Here is a 25,279-nt window from a genome sequence, read left to right on the forward strand (position 1 = left end):
AAAGTAGGTGATCCTCCTAACCCTGGTGTACCACCTGAAGATCCTAATACCTATGGTGTGGCCCCCTGCTGAAGACCCTGCTACTCTACATAATTAGCCTCCTAAGACCTCCTCAAGGCCCTCTCCTCAAATCTCACATCCCGCCTCAAGACAACTTTCCTCTGCACAGGAATGTGTATATAATAGGCCTTGTTGGTCTCATTATAACCCACAAATATACCCTTCTTTGTAATGGGTTCCAGCTTTATCCTCTACTCCTCATGAACGTGTGAATATGTAAGGCATCTAAAAATCTTGATGTGCCTAATCTCAGGCTTCTTCCCAGAAAAAGCCTCCATGGGAGTCTTACTCCCCAAGACTCTATGTGGGCTTTTGTTCTACAGATACACTGCAGTGTTACACGACTCGACCCATAAAAAGAAAGGTAGTCTCCAATCATGCAACATAGCTCTAGCTACACCCATTATGGCCTTATTCTGTTGGAATAATACTGAGGGGGGCGAGGGGCAGAGCGGGGTGAACCAGTATTAGTAAAGTCAATAATCTTTTTCTTTTCTTACTCAATTTCATATACGCTACTTCAATGAAGGCAACCCGCATGTGTACGCAACTGTGTTTAAGGAAACAAGCGTATATCCAGCAAACTAATAATTTTGTTAATTCATCATATGTTGATATTTAATCTGAGTATCAGTACTTTATTAAATATTAAACAGTAACCATGTGTAGTTAATAACAGAAAGAAGCATCACACATGAACACCAAGATGTAAGGTGGAAACCTAATGTGGATAAAAACCACATGTTGTTGTCGTCTTTGTCTTCTTTTAATAATAAGAAAATCTGTTTACAACAATGTACTGGTGCAGACTCATACCAATGCGCAGGCTTCTCCCTGCAGAAGGCTACAACTTTCTTTCGTTCTCCAGCTTCTACTGGAAAGGAGCTACAACTCCATAGCTCTTGTACTAGTCGATATATTTACTAGTACGTAGGTGCTGACCTACAGAAGTCTACGACCTTCTTTCTTCCTCCGGGTACCATGTTTCATAAATTTTCAGACTGGATACTCTTGGATCACAACACCATAATATGAAGGCCACGTTTCATCCAATTTTCATACTGGACCCATCAACAACGTTGAAGCTCAAAATCAATCACCACTGCAATACAACTATTGCATTACCCATTCATTGAATACTCAATCATAACTCTCTGAATCACCCAACAGCTTAATCACTGAAACCCTGTCATCAAAACACAGTCACCAGAACACAGAGCAGAACCCAAAACTCTACAACAATATTCAGAGCCAACTGTATCATCAAAATCCATGCATCAGAGTGCATACGCTACTTGGAAGAGCCGAACCAGCGTGTATACGCAAATTCACCAAAGCGAACCAGCGTATATGTCATCAAATACTTAATTATAACTTCACTGCACTCCCTGACTTCAGACATACCCAGATCATTGCATACAAAAGGATAATATGTGTGTTAGCAGCCAGATCTAGTCCATCAGATCACATAAAGATAATTCATTATGATCCTGATCCATTATTAGATCTCATCCATCAACACTGAAGCTAATCACAATCAACCAATCTGAATATGCAGAATATTGTCACAGTAAATAGTCACCAAAACTCAGAACTTTGCATCAACAACCAAAACCACCTGTAACTTCAAACATCATAGTTCATATGGTATACACTACTTAGATGTGTCTAACCTGCGTGTATACATGCTTTTATCAAAGTCAACCAGCGTATACATCTGTAAATATTCATTCATAATTTTGCAGCTATTCCAGACTTCAGTTATACCCAGATCATAATATTTACAGAACATCACATGCGTCAGTATATAGATCTAGAATAAGTATGATCAAACCATATAGAGATGATTCATTCCAAGCCATAAGATCTCGATTCATCATTAGATCTTGTCCTCCATCAACCGCTAAGATTCCTCATTGGCTCAGATCAAGCAAAGCATCATAAACCCCTAACCTGCATATTGGATCTCACACTTCATCAGATATTCATCACTTGCACACTTGCCCCTTGGCCTAATGATCTTCTTCTCATTATATAGGTGTAGGCCTCTCTCAATACCATGGTCCAAAACCACGTAAGACCGATACCTTAGACCCAATCCCTAGGGTCAATACCTCGAACCAAATACCATGGACCAATACCAAAATACCATGGTCCAAATACCACGGACCAAAACTTAGTTTTCGACATGTACACGCCTTTCCTTCTGTGAAAGTGTGTGTGTACGTTATACATGTTTGTGTATATAGTGAACCTGCGTGTATGTGCGACTTGGTATATAGTGAACCTGCGTATAACATTTCGTATACGCAACTTGGTATATAGTGAACCTGTGTATATACGCGACTTGGTATATAGTGAACTTGCGTGTATACCCTTCTTTCTTCATTCTTGATGTTTACCTGCTATACTGTGATCTTTCATCTGAGAGAGTTGCCTTCTGAACTGATTTCTTGAAGCTGCCCTGCATTCCATCACATCTATAAATACTACTGTCATGCATTCTGTCACATCTGATATCTCTTCTATAGATTCATCTAATGAGTTGTTCTGCTACAAGTGGGTTTCCATCAAGTACAACACATTTATCATAATGCCAACAATCTCCCCCTTTGGACTTGATGGCAACAACAACACCAAGTCACTCTCCCCCTTTGACATCAAGGGCAAAGGGCGAACCAAGATCTTCTCCCCCTAAGAGCAGAAGACTTTCATATCTGAATAGCTGAATATTAATCATGCTCCCCCTAGGCACATGCTGAATTCTTTGATTGAACTCCCCCTTTGTTCATGCTGAGATGTACTATATCATCCATGCTCCCCCTGAGCACATGCAAAGTCTACAAATATTTTCAAGAAAATAACATGAGTCTAACTCAACTATGTGAGTTTGACCTTCCTATCACCAATGACTCATACATACATTCATTCTCCCAACCAAGTGGGGATAAACTTGACTCATCTACCCAACCAAGTGGTGATATACCAGATACCAATTGTTTATACCACTGAAATATTACATTATCCTTCCCATGCATAGTGGGGGTACAAAATACATCATATGACCAAAAGGGATTCATCAACAGACTACAATAGACAGAGACAAACTATTACATCATGGGTCTTGTTATGACCTTTACATCGAATGATATACATGACATTTATAACAGAGACCGTACACCATGTATGTTTTCTGCTCCATAAGCATTTGTCAACAGCATCCAGACCAGCAACCTATATATGTCCATCATTAGTCCCCAAGATATGACAGTGTCAGCCTGTGACAAAGTATGTCTGCATATAAATATCAACTCATCCTCTTGATTTCATCAAGATCAACTTGCTTCATTTAATTAGTAGAAAGAGACTTATCATAACCTCAGTGTATGTCATATCTCCAATCATTCACATCATATCATCTGTACGTGAAAACACCATAGTCATCATCTATTATCATGACATTGTCTTTAATAATAGTATGAAAGAACCTTCAATATATCAACCATGTATCATCACTAGGGAATATCCCACATCTGATAAGCATCAACCATGATAATCAATATATGTGAGTATCAACCTATCATCATAAGCTAAGAACTCAAAGTGATTAAGGAAGCCATGTCTTCGAATATCCATGTCTTCAAAGAGCTATGTCTCCATGCGACCCGTAATAACACCATTCTCTTGGCCAACCAACAATATGCAACTTAAGTAATCATCCATGTATCTATCATACTCTATATCCATAAAAGAGATATCAATATGTATCTAGCAAGCCATGATATTATGGTCATTTGTCAAGATTTCTTGATATCATTAATAGCAACAATCCTCAACCATGTGAGAGCCAAGAACTATAAGAATCCTACATCATAATTGTACTATATGATCTTTATGCATCTTTGAAGGCCTGACGACAACAGCATAAAGAAATGAGTGACTCATCATCAAATAATGAAGTGTGTATATATGCATCAATAGAAAATCATCCATAAATATTGAACACCAACTACGTGGCCCCAAGAATCATATGAGATTTTGTCATGGGCAACTCATAACCATATCATAGCAAGATGTATCATTTAGTCATATAAGCATCATCATCATTGATTAGGTACTAAAGACTTCTAAACATAATGTGAACAATGCTTTATTAGAAGCATAGCATGTTTTCCCCTTGAACTCGTTCCATCTGTTCACTATCAGATCTGATCATGCATATATCAGCAAGAAGTATCAAGGCATCATCATCAATCAGATATACATCAAGTTAACTTGTGAGGATCAAAAACAACATCTTATGAGTATCAATATGTTTCCACACATTATCAGCAGATTATAACCATCATCAAACAATGCAAATAATTGATTGAACCATATCAGACCCTTTTTCCTGAGTCTATCCCATTGCTTTTCCTCAAAATAACATATATGCCACTATGCACTGTCTAACTTCCGTATATACGCGACTTCTCTTCATCAAACTTGCATATGAGATTTAAAACACTAAAGTTTCACACTTTCAGCTCCCTCTGAGTCTGTCATGTCTGCACATTGTGTTGTGCCACATCTTTCTAACTGTACTTCCTTCTTCTTCCATATCTTTAAGTGTGATGATGTTTTCCCCTTTTGGTATGGTGCCCGTACTTTGTTCCTGCATTCCTTTTCTATATGTCCAAGCTTGTTACATGCATAACATCTCATATGTTTCCTATTCCTTCTATAGCAGTCAATGGCTTTGTGACCAAACATATTGCAAGCAAAACAATATCCCTTAAAGTACCTGGAACGTGATGATCTTTCTGTGTGATGGTCTTGAACCATTCTACTTCTGCATCTGGCTGCACCATGTCCAAAATTATAACATTCAACATTATTCATTTGAGGAAATAACCAACTATCACTTCCATAGTTAGGAGTAAAAGAATTTCTTTGAAGAATTTCTTTCCTTGGTTGTTGATGGGATTGACCTCTCATCTCCTTGTTGAGCATTTCAGATTTTGCATTAGAGTTTCTTGTCTTGCTTTGTGAACTAGATTCACCTTCAACAGATTCATGAAAACCAAGACCAGTTTTGATAGCAAGAAACCTTTGACTACTAAGAATATCATCTAAGATCTTACTACTATCCTGAAATCGTAAGAGCTTATCATTTTCTTCTAATTTATCTTTTAGAATATTTCCCTCAACCTGATGTTGCTCTTCCTTTTCAAGATACTGCTTCTTCATGATTCCTTCAGTGTTTCTTCCTTCTTCCAACTGATGTCTTAATTCAAGAACTTTGTTTTCTTGTTTTTCAAGAGCTTGGAGTAGTTCTTTATTCTGCTTATTTGATTCTTCAAGATCTTCTTTTAGTGAGAGGATCTTAGCTTCAGACTTTCATAGTAAATGGATCTATCTCTGAGTTTCTTGATTATTGTGCTCCTTTCATTTACTTCATTTCTTAATGATGTCACTTCATCCTGTAGCTTTTGACATTGATCTTCATATTCCTTGAATTGCTTCCTTACCTTGTTTCCTTCCTCTAGTTGAGATTTTAGTTTGGTAGCTTCTTCTTTGGAGGCACTTTCCCTTTTGTCCAATAGATCTTGTTGATCTCTAATTTTGTCCGTAAGTATTTTAAATTCTGCCTCTATTTGATATCTTTCTTCCTCACCCATAAGAGCAAATTCAGTTGTTTAGCTATCACTTTCATCATCTTCAAATGGATGGAGAAATGTATCACCAGAGGATAACAAATTCATACCTGATAATTCTTTTGCTTGTTCATCTTTATTATGAGTTGATACTAAATCTGAAGTGTTGCTTCCACATATTCCCCAATCGATTCTCTCACTGTCATAGTTCCTCTAAGATGTCTTCTTCTTCTGAGGCGTTTTCTTCTTTAGCTTCTTTCCCATTGTTCTACGGATCTCCTTCAAGCAATCAAACTTCTATCAAAGAACCTGCTCTGATACCAATTGTTGGAAATAACACTGGGGGGGCGAATCAGTTTTAGTCAAGTCAATAATCTTTTTATTTTCTTACTCAATTTCATATACGCTACTTCAATGAAGGCAACCCGCGTGTGTACGCAACTGTGTTTAAGGAAACAAAACGTATATCCAACGAACTAATGATTCTCTTAATTCATCATATGTTGATCTTTAATCTAAGTATCAGTACTTTATTAAATATTAAACAGTAACCATGTGCAGTTAATAACAGAAAGAACCATCACACATAAGCACCACACATGAACACCAAGATGTAAAGCGGAAACCCAATGTGGGTAAAAACCCCTTGCTGCTGTCATCTGTCTTCTTTTAATAATAAGAAAATCTGTTTACAACAATGTACTGGTGCAGGACTCATACCAGTACGCAGGCTTCTACCTGCAGAAAGCTACAACCTTCTTTCGTTCTCCAGCTTCTACTGGAAAGGAGCTACAACTCCATAGCTCTTGTACTAGCCGATATATTTACTAGTACGTAGGTGCCGACCTACAGAAGGCTACGACCTTCTTTCTTCCTCCAGATACAACGTTTCATAAATTTTCACACTGGTAACTCTTGGAACATAACACCATAATCTGAAGGCTACGTTTCATCCAATTTTCATACTAGACCCATCAACAACATTGAAGCTCAAAATCAATCACCACTGTAATACAACTATTGCATTACCCATTCATTGAATACTCAATCATAACTCTCTGAATCACCCAACAACTTAATCACTGAAACCCTGTCATCAAAACATAGTCACCAGAACACAGAGCAGAACCCAAAACTCTACAACAATATTCAGAGCCAACTGTATCATCAAAAACCATGCATCAGAGTGCATATGCTACTTGGAAGAGCCGAACCAACGTGTATACGCAACTTCACCAAAGCGAACCAGCGTATATGTCATCAAATACTTACTTATAACTTCACTGCACTTCCCGACTTCAGACATACCCAGATCATTGCATACAAAAAGATAATATGTGTGTTAGCAACCAGACGTATTCCATCAGATCACATAAAGATAAGTCATTATGACCCTGATCCATTATTAGATCTCATCCATCAACACTGAAGCTAATCACAATCAACCAATCTGAATATGCAGAATATTGTCACAGTGAATAGTCACCAAAACCCAAAACTTTGCAGCAACAACCAGAACCACCTATAACTTCAAACATCATAGTTCATATGGTATATGTTACTTAGATGTGTCTAACCTACGTGTATACACGTTTTTATCAAAGTCAACCAACGTATACATCTGTAAATATTCATTCATAATTTTGCAGCTATTCCAGACTTCAGTTATACCCATATCATAATATTTACAGAACATCACATGCGTCAGTATATAGATCTAGAATAAGTATGATCAAACCATATAGAGATGATTCATTCCAAGCCATAAGATCTCAATTCATCATTAGATCTTGTCCTTCATCAACAGCTGAGATTCCTCCTTGGCTCAGATCAAGCAAAGCATCATAAACCCCTCACCTGCATACTGGATCTCACACTTCATCAGATATTCATCACTTGCACACTTGCCCCTTGGCCTAATGATCTTCTTCTCCTTATATAGCTTTAGGCCTCTCTCAATATCATGGTCCAAAACCACGTAGAACCGATACCTTGGACCCAATACATGGGATCAATACCTCAGACCAATACCAAAATACCATGGTCCAAATACCACGGACCAAAACTTAGTTTCCGACATGTACACGCCTTTCCTTCTGTAAAAGTGCGTGTGTACATTATACATGTCTTTGCATATAGTGAACCTGCGTGTATACGCAACTTGGTATATAGTGAACCTACGTATAGCATTGTGTATACGCGACTTGGTATATAGTGAACCTGCGTGTATACGCGACTTGGTATATAGTGAACCTACGTATACCTTTATTTCTTCATTCTTGTTGTTTACCTGCTATATTGTGATCTTTCATCTGAGAGAGTTGCCTTCTGAACTGATTCCTTGAAGCTACCCTGCATTTCATCACATTTATATATACTACTGTCATGCATTCTGTCACATCTGATATCTCTTATGTAGATTCATCTCATTACCATGTACAAGTGAGTTATTCCACTACAAGTGAGTTGCCATCAAGTACAACACATTTATCATAATGCCAACATATTCTTCCTATCTTCCACCCAGTTCTGTTGAGCGTTATAAGGCATTATGTGCTTTGTCTTGATGCCCGCACTCCTACAGAACTCCATTTCCTTAGAAGTATACTCACCCCCATTCACCTATGTCAAAGCTACTACACCCTTCTTGTTCTTGTTGTTGGGACATTGAACAACATAGTGACCCAACTTCCCACAAGCAAAGCATTTCAATTTGCTCATGTCCTTCTCCTTGGCATTTTGCTCCCCCTTCTACTGCTTGGCTCCATTAGAAGACCCCTTCTTGGCCTTCTTTCCCTTAGATGCAAGGGAAACACTTTCCTCCTTATATGCCCCACCACGCTAACTGCTACTCTTGGCACTCCTCCTAGTCTCCTCCAGGATGAAATTATCCCACATCCTACCCCACTCTGGAAAATGCTCTCCGGCCACAATGCCATATATGAATTGTTGGAATTTCTAAGTCTATCCGAAATTCTTCGTGTACTATCTGATTTATTTCTTCCTACTTGTTCAGTGACTTAACAAGTTATTTACCATGTAAATACTGAAAATAAATACAAGTACAGTATCAACACAGAGAGATCATCAACTGAAACAAACAAGCAGACAAGTGACAGTGATTTTTGGACTAATGTCCCCAGAAAAACCCAATGCGGGAAAACCGGTGTAGCTATCAAAGGGTTTTATTATTAAGCGGTTTCAAAATACAATTTAGGTGCCAGAAATGGCTTACCCAAAAGAGAATTCCCTCCGCAATAGTACCTCTCAGTCGGAGATAGATATTCTGGCTAAATCACCAGAGGAACTATCCCATAGCAACACTGCACCACTTATGCTGCTCTTTGTCACCCAGATAGGGACTGCGTCACCCTATCCAGCTCTCCAGCCCCAATCTGTCCCACGAAATCTCCCAGTGTCAACCTCTAGGGTCTGTGTCAGCCTCTTTGGCCCAGCGTCAGCCTATTTGGCCTAGCATCAGCCTCTTGTGGCTCTACGTCAGCCTCTGGAGCCTCTATGTCTCCCACGCTGGCCCTCCTCGGGCTCTGCGCAGCGCCTGGCTACCTCTGTGTGACCTCTGGCTAGCTCTGCATCAACCCTCTCCCGACTTCTGCACCGATGCTTCCGTACTATCTCTGTCTCTCTGCTACTGTATTCACTACCCCTCAGCTACAACTCTGATCACTCCTTCGATTTCCTCAACAAGCCCTGCCCCAAAAAATCGAATTCTTGATCAACTCGATGTGTTCTCCAAATGACCCTCAAGCCTCCTCTTATACTTTTCTCGTTGGTCCATCAACGTCCAAGATTAAATCTTAATCAACGGCTAAGATTATATTTGACTTGATCCATGACTTTTGGACCATTCTAACTCAGTTTTATATTAATTCACATTAATATAATATTTTTCCTAAGTTTAGACTTAGGAACTCCATTAAAAATATTAATTTTTTTAATATCTCCCAAACTGGTTAGATTCCTCCCAAACCATTTCAAGGTCTTGGAGATCTTATGTGTTATAGCCTCTCCACCAATTTTCATGGCTACAGCACATCCGATGATACCCCAAATCAAAACTCCCTCTTAGCGAGGATTGTGCTCTAATAATACTCCTCACTGAGTATCACCTTGATCATCCAACATCGGTCCCTATGTTCATGCTAGGCCTCCTTGCCCAACATCCTCTGCACTGTTGCATCATGTACTGCTACACATGGCCCTGCCACTGCGACTGTTGCATCCTTATGGCAGCTCCCTCTGCATCTGTGTTGCTGCCCATGGCCCTGTCACTGCCACTGTTGCATCTGCATTGCATCCCCTCTCATCATGTTGCATTGTGTTGCCCATAGCACTGTCACTATTAACTATTGCACTGCAACTTAGTTACTGAGAAGTAAGTAATTGATCCTCCCATCTCTGACATCTCTATCAGGCTAGAGACACTCCCGATGTTGAAGCTCCCTCTATCGCTGACAAGTGCTCCCTCTCTGACCTTTGCGCTATTGCAACAACTCCATGCATCTCGCATTTTGCCTTACGTTGTCTTGGGACTTCTGCAATATAACACTCTATGTCACTCCATCCACACTTGTCTCTACCAACATCCGCCAGTCCTGCTACTCCTCTTCGGGGCTCCCGTAGCCAGGTATAATCCAAAAGGTTGGGTACCTCAAGGATCCCACCCCTCATCCCCTGTAGTCAGTCTGACTACAGCTCGATGTCTCCCCACCTCTTATCTCGAGGTGCATGAGCACTCATGGCACAGTCATCATCAGTCTCCACTTCCTTCTTCGCCTTAGCCAACGCAGCCATGGTCTCAGAAGCCTCTCCCTTGCTCTTCTTCCTAGGACACTAGTTCACATAGTGACCCAGTTCCCCACAATGGAAGCACTTGTCCTTGGAGAGGTCGTTATTTCTTTTCTCCTGCTTTCCCGCAGATGCGAGAGCCGCATCTTCTTCTTCTTCCTTGATTCTGACCCATTTTCCACTACTCCCCGCCTTGGACACCTGTCTGATCTCTTCTTGACGAAGAGCCACCCATAGTTCCTCCCAATCTAGAAGACTTGTCCTGTTGAGTATGCTCTGGACAAATACCTCCCAATCTTCTGAGACTGCATTTAATGTGGTCCTCACCATCAGTTCCTAATCTGATGTGGCCCCTATGGAAGTTAGTTGATCACAGATCTCCTTCAATCCATCGAGGAAGACATCTATCTGCTCTCCCTTCTACATTTGATATGACCACAGTTGATTTTCAAGTAACATCCTCCTCTGGTACAATTTTTTCAGGGCCTCCCACATCTCAATTGTCGTCTCCTTCTCAACAATGTGTGGCACCACATGATCCTTGGCACCATCAAGGAGGATGCGCTTTGCCCTAGCCATTGCCTCCTCGTACTTGTCATTTTTAGCTAGGTCAACCGGCATCGCTATCGTTTTCAAGGCGAAGTGTTTGATGCGATCCCTGTCTAGAATGGATGAGATCCTGGGCTTCCAAACTACGAAGTTTGAAGCTCCATCCAATCTATCCTGATCTCCTATAGCCCATTCACTGCCATTTCACTGCTCCTCTTTCGACTATTTCAAGTCTCTCTACTTCCCATCTAGAAGTTCTCAGTTTGACTCCCTCTGACCCTCGATTTCCCTTTTGGAAATCCCTCTGCCAATCCTCGGCAGCAACTCCCTCCTCTTTGGTCTTGCCCTGTTAGGTATTGTTCTGACCACAGTATCCCACCAACTTCGCTCCGCAACTTACCCACAGCCTCTTATGCCCCAACAGTTTGAAGGTTCGAGCCTCTAAGCTCTGCGCAATCCCAGCATCGGCACAATCTGCACCTCCTGACCACAACGTCGATCCTTCCTAGCTGAGAAAGATGATCGAGCACTGCGTAGGTCAAGTCTGCTCCTCTCTGCCTCAACGATGATCCTCCTCCGGGCTCGAACTGATGATGCAGGCTCTCTGTGTCACCCCTTTCTTGCTGCTTTCTGCTAGGAACAACTTCTGTGACTCAGGACAGTTATTTCTGTTGATGTTGCTCTGCTCAACTGATGCCTTTAGTTATCCTATGATCTGCAACCACGCTCTAATACCATGTTGGAATTTCTAAGTCTATGCGTTAGAAATTCTTCCTGTACTATCTGATTTATTTCTTTCTACTTGTTTAGTTACTTAACAAGTTATTTACCATGTAAATACTGAAAATAAATACAAGTACAATATCAACACAGATAGATCGTCAACTTAAAGAAACAAGCACACAAGTGACAGTTATTTTTTGACTAATGTCCCTAGAAAAACCCAATGTGGGAAAACGGTGCAGCTATCAAAGGGTTTTATTATTAAGCAATTTCAGAATACAATCTGGGTGCCAAAAATGGCTCACCCAACAGAGAATGCCCTCGACAGTAGTACCTCTCAGTCGAAGACAGATATTTCGGCTAAATCACCGAAGGAACGATCCCACAGCAACACTGCAACACTTATGCTGCTCTCTGTCACCCAGATAGGAACTGTGTCACCCTATCCAACTCTCCAGCTCCAATCTACCCTGACGAAATCTCCCAGCATCAGCCTCTAGGGTCTACGTCAACCTCTCTGGCCCAGCGTCAGCCTATTTGGCCCAATGTCAACCTCTCGAGGCTCTGCGTCAACCTTTGGAGCCTCTGCGTCTCCCACGCTGGCCCTCCTCAAGCTCTGCGCAACTCCTGGCTGTCTCTACGTGGGCTCTGGCTGGCTCTGCGTCAACCCTCTCCCGGCTTCTGCACTGATGCTCCCGGTACTATCTCTGCTTCTCTGCCACTGTATTCACTACCCCTCAGCGGTAACTTTGATCACCCCTTCGATTTCCTCAGCAAGCCCTGCCCCAGAAAACCGAATGCTTGATCAATTCGATGTGTTCTCCAACTGGCCCTCAAGCCTCCTCTTATACTTTTCTCGTTGGTCCATCAACGACTGAGATTAAATCTCTAATCAACGGTTAAGATTAGATTTGGCTTGATCCATGATTTTTGGACCATTTTAACTCAGTTTTATATTAATTCACATTAATATTTTATTTTTCTTAAGTTTAGACTTAGGAACTCCATTAAAAATATTAATTATTTTAATATCTCCCAAAATGGTTAAATTCTGCCCAAACCATTTATGGGTCTTGGAGATCTTATGTGCTATAGCCTCTCCACCAATTTTCATGGCTAGAGCACATCTGATGCTACCCCAAATCAACATGAATCTATCTCACTGCTTGGTGAAACCATCTAGTGCCATCCTGACCAACTACACCTTTGGGATAGCCTCTCCCACTGTAGCATAACTCATCTCTCACCTGTGTGATCTTGGTGAGGTATGAGGTCACAGTGTCAATCTTGGTCATCTTGGTGTTTCTTAACTTCTACCTCAACACCATCTTCCTATTCTTATTGGAGTTTTGGTGTAGTGTGACTAGGGAAACCCACATCTCTTAGGCAAACTTCATTCCTGTCATATGAGGGAATAGGTGGTCTTTGATGGCATTAAGAATGATTCTCCTTGCTTTCACATTTTTTTTGTTGAAGTCCACCAACTGAGTTGGATCAGTTGGAGGTTGCACAGGACTCTCCACTATGTCCCACACTTCAACTTCTTCAAGCAATAGCATCATCCTCTCCTTCATGGGGCCAAAATTATCAACCCCACTCAATTTGTCCACCACCCTCAAATCAATCACAATGACCCTCACAAACAACACAAAATCTCACATCTGAAAATCCCCAAATCTGCCTCCCTCTCAATAACCAAACTTTGGGTATTTGAAGGTAGTGTAGGTTCATTGTTCACAATTTTAGCAAAAGTGCTTGTTGGTGGTTTTCTTCTCCACTGAAGGTGTCACTGTAGGTTCATAGGCTTTGATACCATGTAGAAATTTTTGAAAGTATGTGGCCCTCCTAGTTTCAAGGTTTTAGCATGTAATTTAATGCCCTCAACCCCAAACTATTAGTTGATATAAAAACTTAATGAAAATTAATTTGAAACATACACAGGCTACTCTACTCTTTTCAGTTTATTTCTGGTTGATAAGGAAAATTTATGCAAGCATTTAACACAAAGGAGACAAGTGTTTTTGGTCAACTAGACCCTGGAAAAACCCACAAGGGGAAAACTAGTCTTCAAAGAGGATTTATTGGCTTCTCAAGAAAATAATTTACCGAGATAATAACAAGGTGTACTTATCTCTCCCTTAGGAAGAGTGCCTCAGTTTTTCCACTCTCTTTGCTTTCTGAACCACGGAATTTTGACTCCTTATCTAACTTATGTTCAGCGTTCAAAGACTAGCATCTTAGACTTCTGGCTGGTATTCTCTCCCTGGAAATTCAGGCTTTAACTCTGACTTGACTACTCAGAAAGGTGTGTCAGTCAACGTTCTTTTAATGCTCAGATTTCCTGGAAACCCACGCTCACAGACCAACAATCACTTCCTCAATTTTTGTGCTTCCTATCTCTCAGCCATTGTCCCAAATTTCTCGTTGATTGCTACATGAGTGACCTTAGAAAATTGTGCAAACTGCTGCCTAGAAATTCATGCAGTTTGAAGCTTCTCTCTGCCACAAAAATCATTGAACTAGACCTATGTTTATATCTCAAATAGTGTGTTGAAATGCTCTCGTTGCATCCTCGATTTTTGTGCCCTTCCCTTGAGCTTGAACATGACCTAGAAACTCAAGCATGTTCCTAAAAACTCGGGCCTTTTGTAGCAAGTGTTCTCAGTTGTAAAACCTTCTCCCTCAGCTTTCCCCTCCTCTTCTCCTTGCTCCCTCTCTTCTCCAAAATTCTCATGTGAAGAATGTGTGAGATCTCGTCTTTTCTCCATTTTTTCCATTCATTAGATAGGAGAAACCTAACCCTATTGATTAACGGCCGAGATTATATCTCAGCCCATGAGATCAATAGTGGAAATCGTTCCTCACTTGACAACCTTTTAATGTGGTTCCCCTCATTAATGACTCCTAATCTCTTTATAACTTTAGTTTTGTACCTTGTATTTTTCTCCACATAGTCACTTTAAAAATATAAAGTGACTTTAATATTAGAAAGTACTTTAGTATTTTTTCTCATAAAGTGACATTAGTATAAAGTACCTAGTACATTTACCACATAAAGTGAATTTTAGACCATGACTTTAATATAACCCATAAAGTCACATTGCCAAAAAGGTGTTTTAAAGTGTTTTTCTAGGCAAAAGGCTAATGCACTAGGAAACACCTCCTTGGTAAATGTCGCCAATTGAAAACCACATGGGTTTAGCTAACCAAAAAAAATCCATCGATAAAAAATGTTATGATAGACTCGGTAAACTACAAGGATAGATTATGATTGAGCTGTGACACAAGGGTACGAGCTTGAGCTATGGACTTGGTCAATGAGCCTCAACCTATTGAGTGGATCGATTGTTGGCTTTTAATGCTTCATTACATAAGTAATCGTATACATTCAGTGGCATTCTCTTTCACAGTATACACTATTCAGCAAAGGCAACATTGTATGGACCATCTTAGAAAGTATATCACCCACCGAGATTAGCATCTAAACATTTGCATTGGACAGTCGAGAGGGCAGAAAACCCTCCATGTAGAGTCAACCAAAGGTATAATGTCAACCCATTGAATACACAATAGTGCCCCAGCATAAGGTTCAATGAGATTTGCCAAACCTCAATTTTTTTAGGTTCATCGAATTTCAAACCTCGAGCTTGAAGTTCAGCGAACCTCGTGACATAGACAGTAATTGGCATATTAGATATATTAAACTTAATTGTATGTACCCACATAAATCAATAGGTTTGAATGATCCATCATGAGGGCCCACTTTTGATAATGTCTCTTGGTCCCCTGGTCTCAGCTGCTATAAAGATTTCTTTGTCACTTTCCTATGTTATAGACTCACCGCCCTATCCCTATAACAGAACATAAAACATGAAAGGCACTGGCACCCAGTGCAGCATGGAACACACTCAGAGTCTGCAGGAAAATTGGTAACACAGTCTTCATTAGATACCTTCAATAAGTGGATACAATATGGCAATCAACAAATCTTCCATGCGCACAAACTTACATAATCAACATCAATTGACATTCAGAACCATTCTTCATGTGGACAAAATTCACATTATCCTAGCTGAGTAATCTAAAGCTCCACCAACTTGACATATCCAATTTGATATAAATGACTGAAGGTGGTTGTTACCTGCTTACCATACTAGTGAATCATTTCCCGGGATGATCGTTGAAAGCAGAACCATTAATTGTGATATGATATTGAGCTCCACCCCGACATACATTGCACTAGATTACCTTGGCTAGGGGGATAAAATGGCCATCAACAAATTTTCCAATGACCAAACTCAGGCAACATCATTTGGCATTCATTGCAATTTTCATGCAACTGAAATTTACATGGTCATGCCTGGATATTCTATGGCTCCACAAACTAGTCCTATCCTTGATTTAGTTTAATTTACCAATGGTCGTCATCGCTAGCTCGCCTTAGCAGTGACACCCATTTAAAGACTCACTACAAACCCACCAGGATAACTAAGAAATTATATCAGAGACTGCTTTGCAAACTGACCCCAAATAGCATCTAAGGGTCGTCATTGGTAGCTCGACTAGGTGGGCAATGAATAATAAATAAGAGGTGGTAGAACCAATGTAACATACCATCTTAAGTTCCAAGGCTTATGTTAAAGCATTTACAGAGTCTTCTCGAATGATTAATCTAATTGTACAAAATAATTTATTATAAAATACAAGTACAAATATGAAAAATTAATGAAGGAATACCTTGGTAAGATCACTTAGTAGTAAGGTGGCCTTTATCTGCCTTGCAGTATGACACGAGAAATCTTCTTGTTCTGAGGTGGCTCCTTTCTCTTTAGACTTTTAGTAGGGTCTTAGTAATGATAGCAAAAATGACAATTTTATTGTATACATGCAAAATACGATGCAATAGAAGCTGTTGATTTTAAGTAGATTTGCACAACAAATAAGAGAAAAAAGTAATCACGAATTTATGAAAAATCAGACCTAGACTTTAAACAGTTATATTGAATGAATAATCCTGCCTCACGTGAATCCACTTGCCTCAATAAAAGCCATCATATGCATTTACTACTGTAGAATAATAAGGTTAGCCCAGGCAAATATCCTCCTGCATCTCACTTGCGTACATAAGTCAGCCTAAATATCCTTTATTTTGTGTCACTGTAAGCTGTCACTTAGCACATTAGAGAGGCATAATGTAACTGTGTTTTTACAGTACTCCTAATTGGGGACATAACATTGTAATTTCAGAAGCAGTACTTTGGACTATGTAATATGAGATTTGTATTTCAGTCTCATTGACCTAAGTTTTGGACATTAATATAATCATCTTATCCTATCTTTATATATCAGTTCATGATACAGTGTTAATGTCTAGAATCAATTGTTAAAATTTTCTTTTTATGACTGTTAATGTATGGAATCAATTGTCGAACTTTCTTTTTTCATATGCTAATATCAGCAACTAGGCGAGACCATATATATCATATGTACCTTCGCATACGCACGCATACTCTCTCTCTCTCTCTCTCTCTCACACATGCATTTTCCTTAATTTCAAATGATATAATTTCATTTTAGATTTTTCAAAACAAAGCTTAACAACATCACAAAAACTGTGAATATCAGCATCACACCGTTTCCTAGTGTAAACCTCAGACGTACATTACAGAATTATAACAAAAATAAAATCAACTATCGTACTAGGCTTTGCTTCTCTTCATTACAACTTTCCACGCATCGTGTATGGGAGTAATCAAACATTCATTGTCACCATTTGGTTGAGGACTGTCAAACCTATCCTTTTTTTCTCACATCGCTAGTGCATGTAGGCCGAAAAGCCTGGACCTTATGCCTGGCATAAATTATCCCGCAGTATTTATCTACCCATTGATACTCAGTTTTGATGTAAGCAAGATCTCTTGTATTTACGTCCCCATCTCTCGTTGGTAAGGTTTTTACTACTTATTACGTGTACATGTAAGGTTCATCTTTCAAAGAAACAAAGAGGTGAGAGACAAGATATTCAGGTTTATATGTCTTTTGTTGTCTTCTGGATTTAGAGAGTTATTGCTAAAAGCTTCACAATACACCAAGTTGAAGAAAGGGATTTTCACAACATAGCAAATCATCCATGCCCACATTTAGAGCTTATATCAGTTTTATCTCAAAGGGATACCAGTTCACCGAGGTGAATAATTCAATATATTTTAAAGTCATTGAAGTTTTGAACCCATATCAAGATCAGGACAAGGAGGCTACATCAATGCCATTTTCTCCTTTAGAATAATTTAAGCTTTAGTTTGTCCACAAGGAAAGGTGGGATAAGAAATTTGAAACATCTTAAATATAACTTAGCAAAACTGTGTTAAATGCCTTATGCCAACAAATCAGTCCTGTGGAAAATTGTGTCTCATACTTTTGCATCATTATATGCTTTCACAAACTTTGATGATCTTCAATCCATTTAGAGAACCACTAATCCTTGCTTTGACAAAACCACAACAGTGCCAATGTGTGTGAAATTAACTTTATATTGAATTCCACTTACACCATAGCATTACTCAAATTAATTAAATTATGAACACATCAAATCTAAAACAGGTGGCACCGCCTCTAGATCTAAGTGATCTGTGTAAGCAAGCATGCAAGAAAGACACGATTCTTTGTTCCAACATATCATGCTTGAACATTTCATGGATAACACGAGTAGAAACAACTTTTGGATCATTTTGAATATTTTGTGAATATCATCACATGTTGGACTCAACTAAACTTACAAATTTCCCGGATCATTTAGAAAATCAGTTGGAATGAACAGCATATGTTTAATGCTTGTTCTTAACTTTCCAGGCCAATTTCTCAAAAAAAGTGATATGCACCATGTTCTTATCCAATACATGGAAGCCATAACAACAACAACCAACAGTTTAGAGCAACAGAGGAGCAATACAAAGCTGAAAGAGTTAAAATACAGAAGCGGAAAATTAGATCTTACAGCTCGTGGCTTACAGAATTTCTGGAAGATGTATCCAGGTCTCCAAGATTTATCTGTGAATAACCCGGCAATAATTTCTGTTAGTCAACAATTGAAAGAACTTAAACTGAATAGGCCTCGGTCCAGAGTCAATTCCTTCTCAGTCTACGTATAAAGGATGCATCGCATTACCTGTACAAATGCTTTATACCTGCAACCCAAGGCCTTTTCCATACATATAAAGCTACACGACCTTGAAATAATGTCAGTTCCAAACCCTGCTTCTACCAATCCTCCGAACATTCAGTGAACTACTTCTACACTGCTTAAGTAATATAGTCTGAATGCTTGGGCAACTCAATTCAATAGTTCAGAAAATACAAAGCTGCAAAACAGAATCTTAGTGGTTAATGTAGATGACATCCAATCCCACAATCCCTTATCTGAAGATGGCATCATCCTCACCACTCGTGTTTATTCAGACGGACAAAATAATATAGGCACCTTATTTGACACCATTCATTATCACTCATGAGGACTGTTTAGCTGATAATATTCCGATTCCTCTTTTCTTGGTCAACTGATGTAAAACAGAAAATAGTATTTATTTATTAGTCAATTACATAATTCACATGGAGGAAATTCAATCACAAATGTAAACAAGATATATCAACCATAGGATATTCTAATTTCAGTACTCCGTGCATAAACTAAATCAGCAGAAACATTTTTGTCACCTTATGGACATATTTTTTCCGCAGTTTAATGGCTGTTCGTATACATCTTTTCACCTTAATTTCAAAGGGCATGTCATTGAACATCTGCACAAACAATAGAGGCTTGCATAAAATCAGATTTTTCATATGAAATGTCAATTTTAATGCTTTCAACAACTAACATGTTGATAATACCATTGATTGACTAAATTTATAGTGAACTGAAATGGAAAGAAGTCAGAAATAACCACAAGTTATGCTGTGTGCATCCATAGAAAATAGCAAAGTTATACCAACATAATTAATACATATATGAACCAGGATCCATATCACAGATTGCCAAATGGCAATCTCTTCATCTAAAGTCATTTTCCGCTAGATGGTAGAGACTAATTTCAAAAATAGCATTCAACCTTTTAAACATAGTGAATAAAACTACTTGAGAAAATGGGTATAGACAATATAAGCGAAATGACAGTAACACAACTAACCTTAATGGCATCATCCATCGAATGAATCTCCTTGATGAACTTTGACCGATTAAGGACAAGAATGGCTGCTACACAAAAGACAGACAGCTCATCATCCCCATTTTTCTTGAGGAGTGAACTCATAGTACAAATATGTTGCTGACCATGTTTAGGCCAGAAATTGCCTGGTCTCAAGCCACATAATGGGCTTCTAGAAAAATATTTGGCATCACTGTTACCAGAAACTGAAATATCTGCATCAAGTTGTTCAGACTGATCACTCTTTGAACAAGGGGTATTTTCTCCATATTCTACGTGTGTATCTCTATGCAGAGTGTTTGGAGGGCTCAGGACCAGTGGTTCAAGGCAATTATTTTCCAATGCCCATGACATAGCTTCATCAAAATCAGCAGCCCACATCATCTGACCAGAAAAGAAAATGATGAGTAATTAGTAGAAAACAATGAAAACCCAATTTCTTCTGTGTGACATGTGCAGACATATTCTTTCAAAAAAAATATACCAGTTACAGAAAAAGGAACTGTAAAGTCACATAGAAATGCTCTACTAAGAAACTGCTAAAGATGCAAAACAATAGCTAAAAATGGGCAGTAACTCGTAAGCTCCAACTTCAAACAAATACAAAAACAATGGAAGATGTTTCTTGTACTCAAATTTCTGATGAAATAAACAACCAAAGCAAACATGTAAGTGCCATCAAAGATCAACTGAATAATAATGCCTAATTCCTTTGGTTTATGTTTTGAGTGGCTATGTCTCAAGACAGGATTCCAAGAGGATGTGACAATATAGAAGACAGAATACTGGTCTGAATACAGTACTTTCTCATCAGGGCAGAAACAATTACTGAAGAAGTAAATTTTGGACATGACCTTCAGCATAAACAGGTAAGGACCATCACAAGAAAGTCGAAGCTGGAAATCCAATATCAATCATCTTGAACGATGGAAAACAACAAATGACAGAAAACAAACATCTGCAAAATCCCATCAAGAAATTAAAGTGAATTCACTAACTTTTAATAAATCCACCATATGATAGTAGCATTGAGGCCCAGAAAGATGGCAGGTTCAAAGATGTGAAATTGAGAATAATCAGAATGTTAGCAGGACTACAAAGTGCAAAAGAACCACCAAAAGAATGCTTCTGAGAAAAGGATGGCAAAGATAGCAAGCTTCCTGTAAAAATGCTTGGAAACTCAAAGAGAACAAGAGGATAATTAAAATGCTGACATATATCTTGTTGTATTCCTCTTCCAACTTGATTTAAAAATCCCAAAATTCATTTTTAGTATGTGACTGCAGGTGTGAGTTTAGAATTTTCATTCTATAAAATATACTACGCAGTTGGTAGGTTGATGGGTGCAGCAAAACTATATTGTACAATTGTAAAGTTCTCTAGCAGTCAATACCTTCATTCATACATCATAAATGATTCAATGAACACATAGATTTCCAAATAGATGTAGATACATAGGCTGGCCATTGGGACATTTGGCTATGAAATGGCTATCCAAGACAAAACCACTAGGATGTCAGGTAAGCTTCAAGTACAATTCGTATCAAACTTTCAAATTTCAATGTCTTTCATTTCTATCTATTTGTTACTCGATGGAACATAATCTGTTGTCTTTCCTTTCCATACATTTGTTATAGATGTTTGATGCACAAACTATGCCACAAAAGTCCCAAAATTACAAAGGCTTTCCATTCGAGTGCTCAATCAAACTTACAACTATTCAGGGTGTGAGTGCAACAAGTTAGAAATGTTCAAATTAAAGTTTTATTTCTTTAATAATTTCATTAATTTTAATTCATGTCCATCATCCTGTAGTTACAATATGACCCTCATACAAGTGAGATGTCCACCACCTTACTCACATGGTTTATGTCTATTATAATCTCGGGTTGTGGGTGAAGCAAATTAACGAAGCACATAACACAGATGCCCATTTCTAGATATGATAGACACCACGAGTCCATGCAAGCTGGAGACCAATCGACCTGTTTTGGAGGAGGCACCTGAGTGGTTGGAGCATGATACAATGTGTTTGGAAAAGTATTTTCCACTTCTGATAGAGACATATTTGGAGGAGATTGATAATGCATCGTAGGCAACACCTCCATAGAGACAAGTAGCCTGGAGACAGCATCTCACTTCAGCTTCCACCTTAGCCTCGACACCTTCCATGGACATCAACCCCAGCAGCTGCACATTCCAGGTTAGGTTCAGCCCCAACACGTCCACCTACTACTTCCAAAGGAATAAAAATGGTCTTTCCACCTAAAAGGATCAGCCCCAACACATCCACCTACTACTTCCAAAGGAAGAGAAATGGTCTTTCCCTCTAAAAGGGCCAGAGAGAATCAAAGATTCCTTAGTGCATTTATCCTTGTAGTGTCTAGATGCCTCATAATTATTCATCTCATGAGATAAATTTATATTTGTTTTAATGTGACTTTGTATCAAATTGTCAATACTTAGAACTCAAGATAGATATCATAATTCATTATCGATATGTGGTGTACCACTTGACATCTTATATATCAGTTTTATTTTCATATCTATGTAGCAATAAGTTTGTTTCATGTTGTTGTTGCTTTATATATATATCATTTTTTTGTGTTTATAAGTTTTCCGATATTTTTCCCAACATTACCAATGAATTATATTCTAGAACCTCAACCATAAATGCACCGACAACATAAATGTCTCTTTGATATATAAGTTAGGATCAAAATCACTGCTTTTGAAACTTCCCGAATTAAGATACTTGTTAATCTTTTCATACCATGCTTGAGGGACTTGTTTTAGTCCATACAAGGCCTTCACCGACTTACATACTAACTTCTTTTTTCCTTCAATTGCAAATCCTTTGGGCTGCTCCATATACATTTCTTCTTGTAAATCTCCATTCAAGAATGCACTTTTAACGTCCATTTGGTGTACCTACCATCCAAACTGTGCTGCAAGAGCTAACAACACTCTAATTGTAATTAATTTTGTAGTAGAAGGAAACTTTTCCTCATAAATCAATACCTTTTCTTGTGCATATACTTTTGCAAGACTATGAACATAAATATATAAATTTATAAAATAATATAAATGAATAATGCATAGTTAGATAATAAATACTAATTAGTATAATGAAAGGACGTGACTATTAATGAAAGGGCACTCCACTTAGGTATATATATGGCTCCATCGTATCAATTAAATCATTCATATTCCTACATTTATATATATTATTATTTTATCCTAATGGATATTTTTATATTCCAAGTGTTTTGGATACTTTATTGGTAAGCCATATTTGGTTATCACATCTAGTATCAGAAGCGCTCAACTTCTTCATGTTAGTGATCATAGGTGTAGACATAGGTCTGCAATTCTCTATCCTGAATCTCCTCAAGATCTCCAGTACATACTTGCACTGCCCAAGGAAAATCTCTCTTGGCTACTGCCACACCTCCAATCCCAAAAAGTAATGCATCAAGTCGATGTCCTTCAACCTGGTTTCACTATGAGGAAGTGTATTCTTGGCCTACTTGCCAATAGCACACCCTTTACACACTCCATCCAGCTCCATTCAAATCTCTGGAAAACCAATAACCAGCCTCTGGACCATCAGAAGAGCTCTATAGTGTAGGTGTCCCATCCTCTTATGCTAAATCTCGCTTTGGTTGTCACTCTCATGGATGAGAACCTTCACTAGTTGTCTTCGCAATAGATAGAGATATCTCTCCCTCCTATCGATCACCTGCTTCTTGCTAAAATCAATCTCTTTCGGCCCAACTACCACTCCACCTCCCGAAAAGCTAACCTCCAATCCTCTATCTTCCATAGCCAAATCTAAAAGGAGATTTTTCTCCAAACCCAGTACATATAGCACTTCATTCACATCCATGATGCCACCTAAGTCCATTTGGAACTCGATACTCCTAGTGTCCTCTACTGCATACTTGGCCTCATCACCAAGCTCACATTTACATCTTTAGGCCCCCTAGTCATGTTGGTGAAGAAGTCTCGCAATCCCATCATGTGACGAGATGTTCCATTGTCCATGAACCAAACACCTCTCGTGATGGTCCTAAAAAGGCAAGATACTAGGGCGAAGTTTTTATCAAACTTCTCTGCCATCGCCTCCATCTATGCAGTATTTGTCATAGAAATCTTACCCTTGCTCTTCTTTTTGTTAGGACATTGATTGGAAAAATGCCTGAAGTTATGACAAGCAAAGCACTTAACTTTGCTCATGTCCTTTTCCTTCTTGCTCTATGAAGATGCTCCTCCACCCTGGTTCTGCTTGGCCTTCGCTTTGCCCTTTTTCGCTTGTGCAGCAAGAGCAACTTCGTCCTTCTCCTCACCACCCTTTCACTATCCTCCGATCAATGAATTTTCCCAAATCTCCTTCTAGGTGAAATTGTCCCATAGTCGACTCCAATTAGGAAGTAGTTGACAAGCAAGAATCTCATCCACAAAAATGGACCACTGCTTCACGCACCCCTTCAAAGCAACTTTGACGAGCTTTGAATCATGCACAGTTTCCCCCACAACTGCGAGCTCATCATGAACCAACTGGATCCTCATGAGATAGGAGGCCATGTTCTTTGATCTGCCCATTTTAATGTCATTTAACTTTTCCCGCAGCAACATTTTTTGTTCCCATTTGTACTCTGATAAATACCAAACAGAGCTACCCACACCTATCTACCGGTGTCCTTCCCTGATCCCTCACACCATCCAGAATTATGCAGCTCACTTTCATATCCTAGTTCTATGTTCTATTGCTTTTACCAAATCTGAAGGAACCTGCACATCTCTGCTTACTAAATTCCATAGATCATTCATCTTTAGAATCCAGGTAACCTGCTCCTTCCAATCACTGAAATTTGATACCCCATCCAACTTGTCTTCATATCTCAAACTGTTTAATGATGCCATCTTTGTAGACCAACCACAACCACAAAACCCTGCTGCAGAATTTTAGAAATAATTTTGTTGCTACAAAAAGGAAAACTCGTTGCTACAAACCCTCGTGATCTAAGATCTCTCTTTCAAAGTCTTCTAGATAGCTTTGATACCATGTTAAATTTCTAATACCAACCAAATATATTTTCTCACAACAATTTAATTTATCCCCAATTTATTATGTATTTACCCAAATGATAACTAAATTACCAAAAAATATCACTGGTATCTTTACCTTCTAGAATTAAAAATATGCAACGAAAATAAACCATAGAGATCAATCGCACATGGAAAAAATAATTAACCCACGAACAATTTTCCGTCATTTCATTATTCGGAAAATCTAGGTTTTTC

The 25,279-nt window shown here is 38.8% G+C and overlaps 1 protein-coding gene across 9 annotated transcripts in view; it reads right to left on the reverse strand.

Annotated features, from left to right (window-relative positions):
• Window positions 1-18,480: 18,480 nt before the first annotated feature.
• Window positions 18,481-25,279, reverse strand: part of LOC149140188 (uncharacterized) — a 71,178-nt gene continuing 64,379 nt past the window's right edge. For 8 of the 9 annotated variants that reach the window (XM_089447125.1, XM_089447124.1, XM_089447123.1 and 5 more), the window contains 3 exons: window positions 19,955-20,356; window positions 19,485-19,568; window positions 18,481-19,327 (listed from right to left, as the gene is read on the reverse strand). In XM_089447125.1, coding sequence (XP_089303251.1) covers window positions 19,277-19,327; window positions 19,485-19,568; window positions 19,955-20,356 — 537 coding nt within the window. In that variant the 3' untranslated portion in view covers window positions 18,481-19,276. The remainder of the gene's footprint in view (window positions 19,328-19,484; window positions 19,569-19,954; window positions 20,357-25,279) is intronic. The other variant, XR_016264159.1, reaches the window with a different exon arrangement.

Source organism: Pinus tabuliformis, chromosome X, assembly GCF_031772625.1.
Source record: "Pinus tabuliformis cultivar Carrire ecotype Pingquan chromosome X, CPIR1, whole genome shotgun sequence".
Classification (NCBI taxonomy): Eukaryota; Viridiplantae; Streptophyta; class Pinopsida; order Pinales; family Pinaceae; genus Pinus; species Pinus tabuliformis.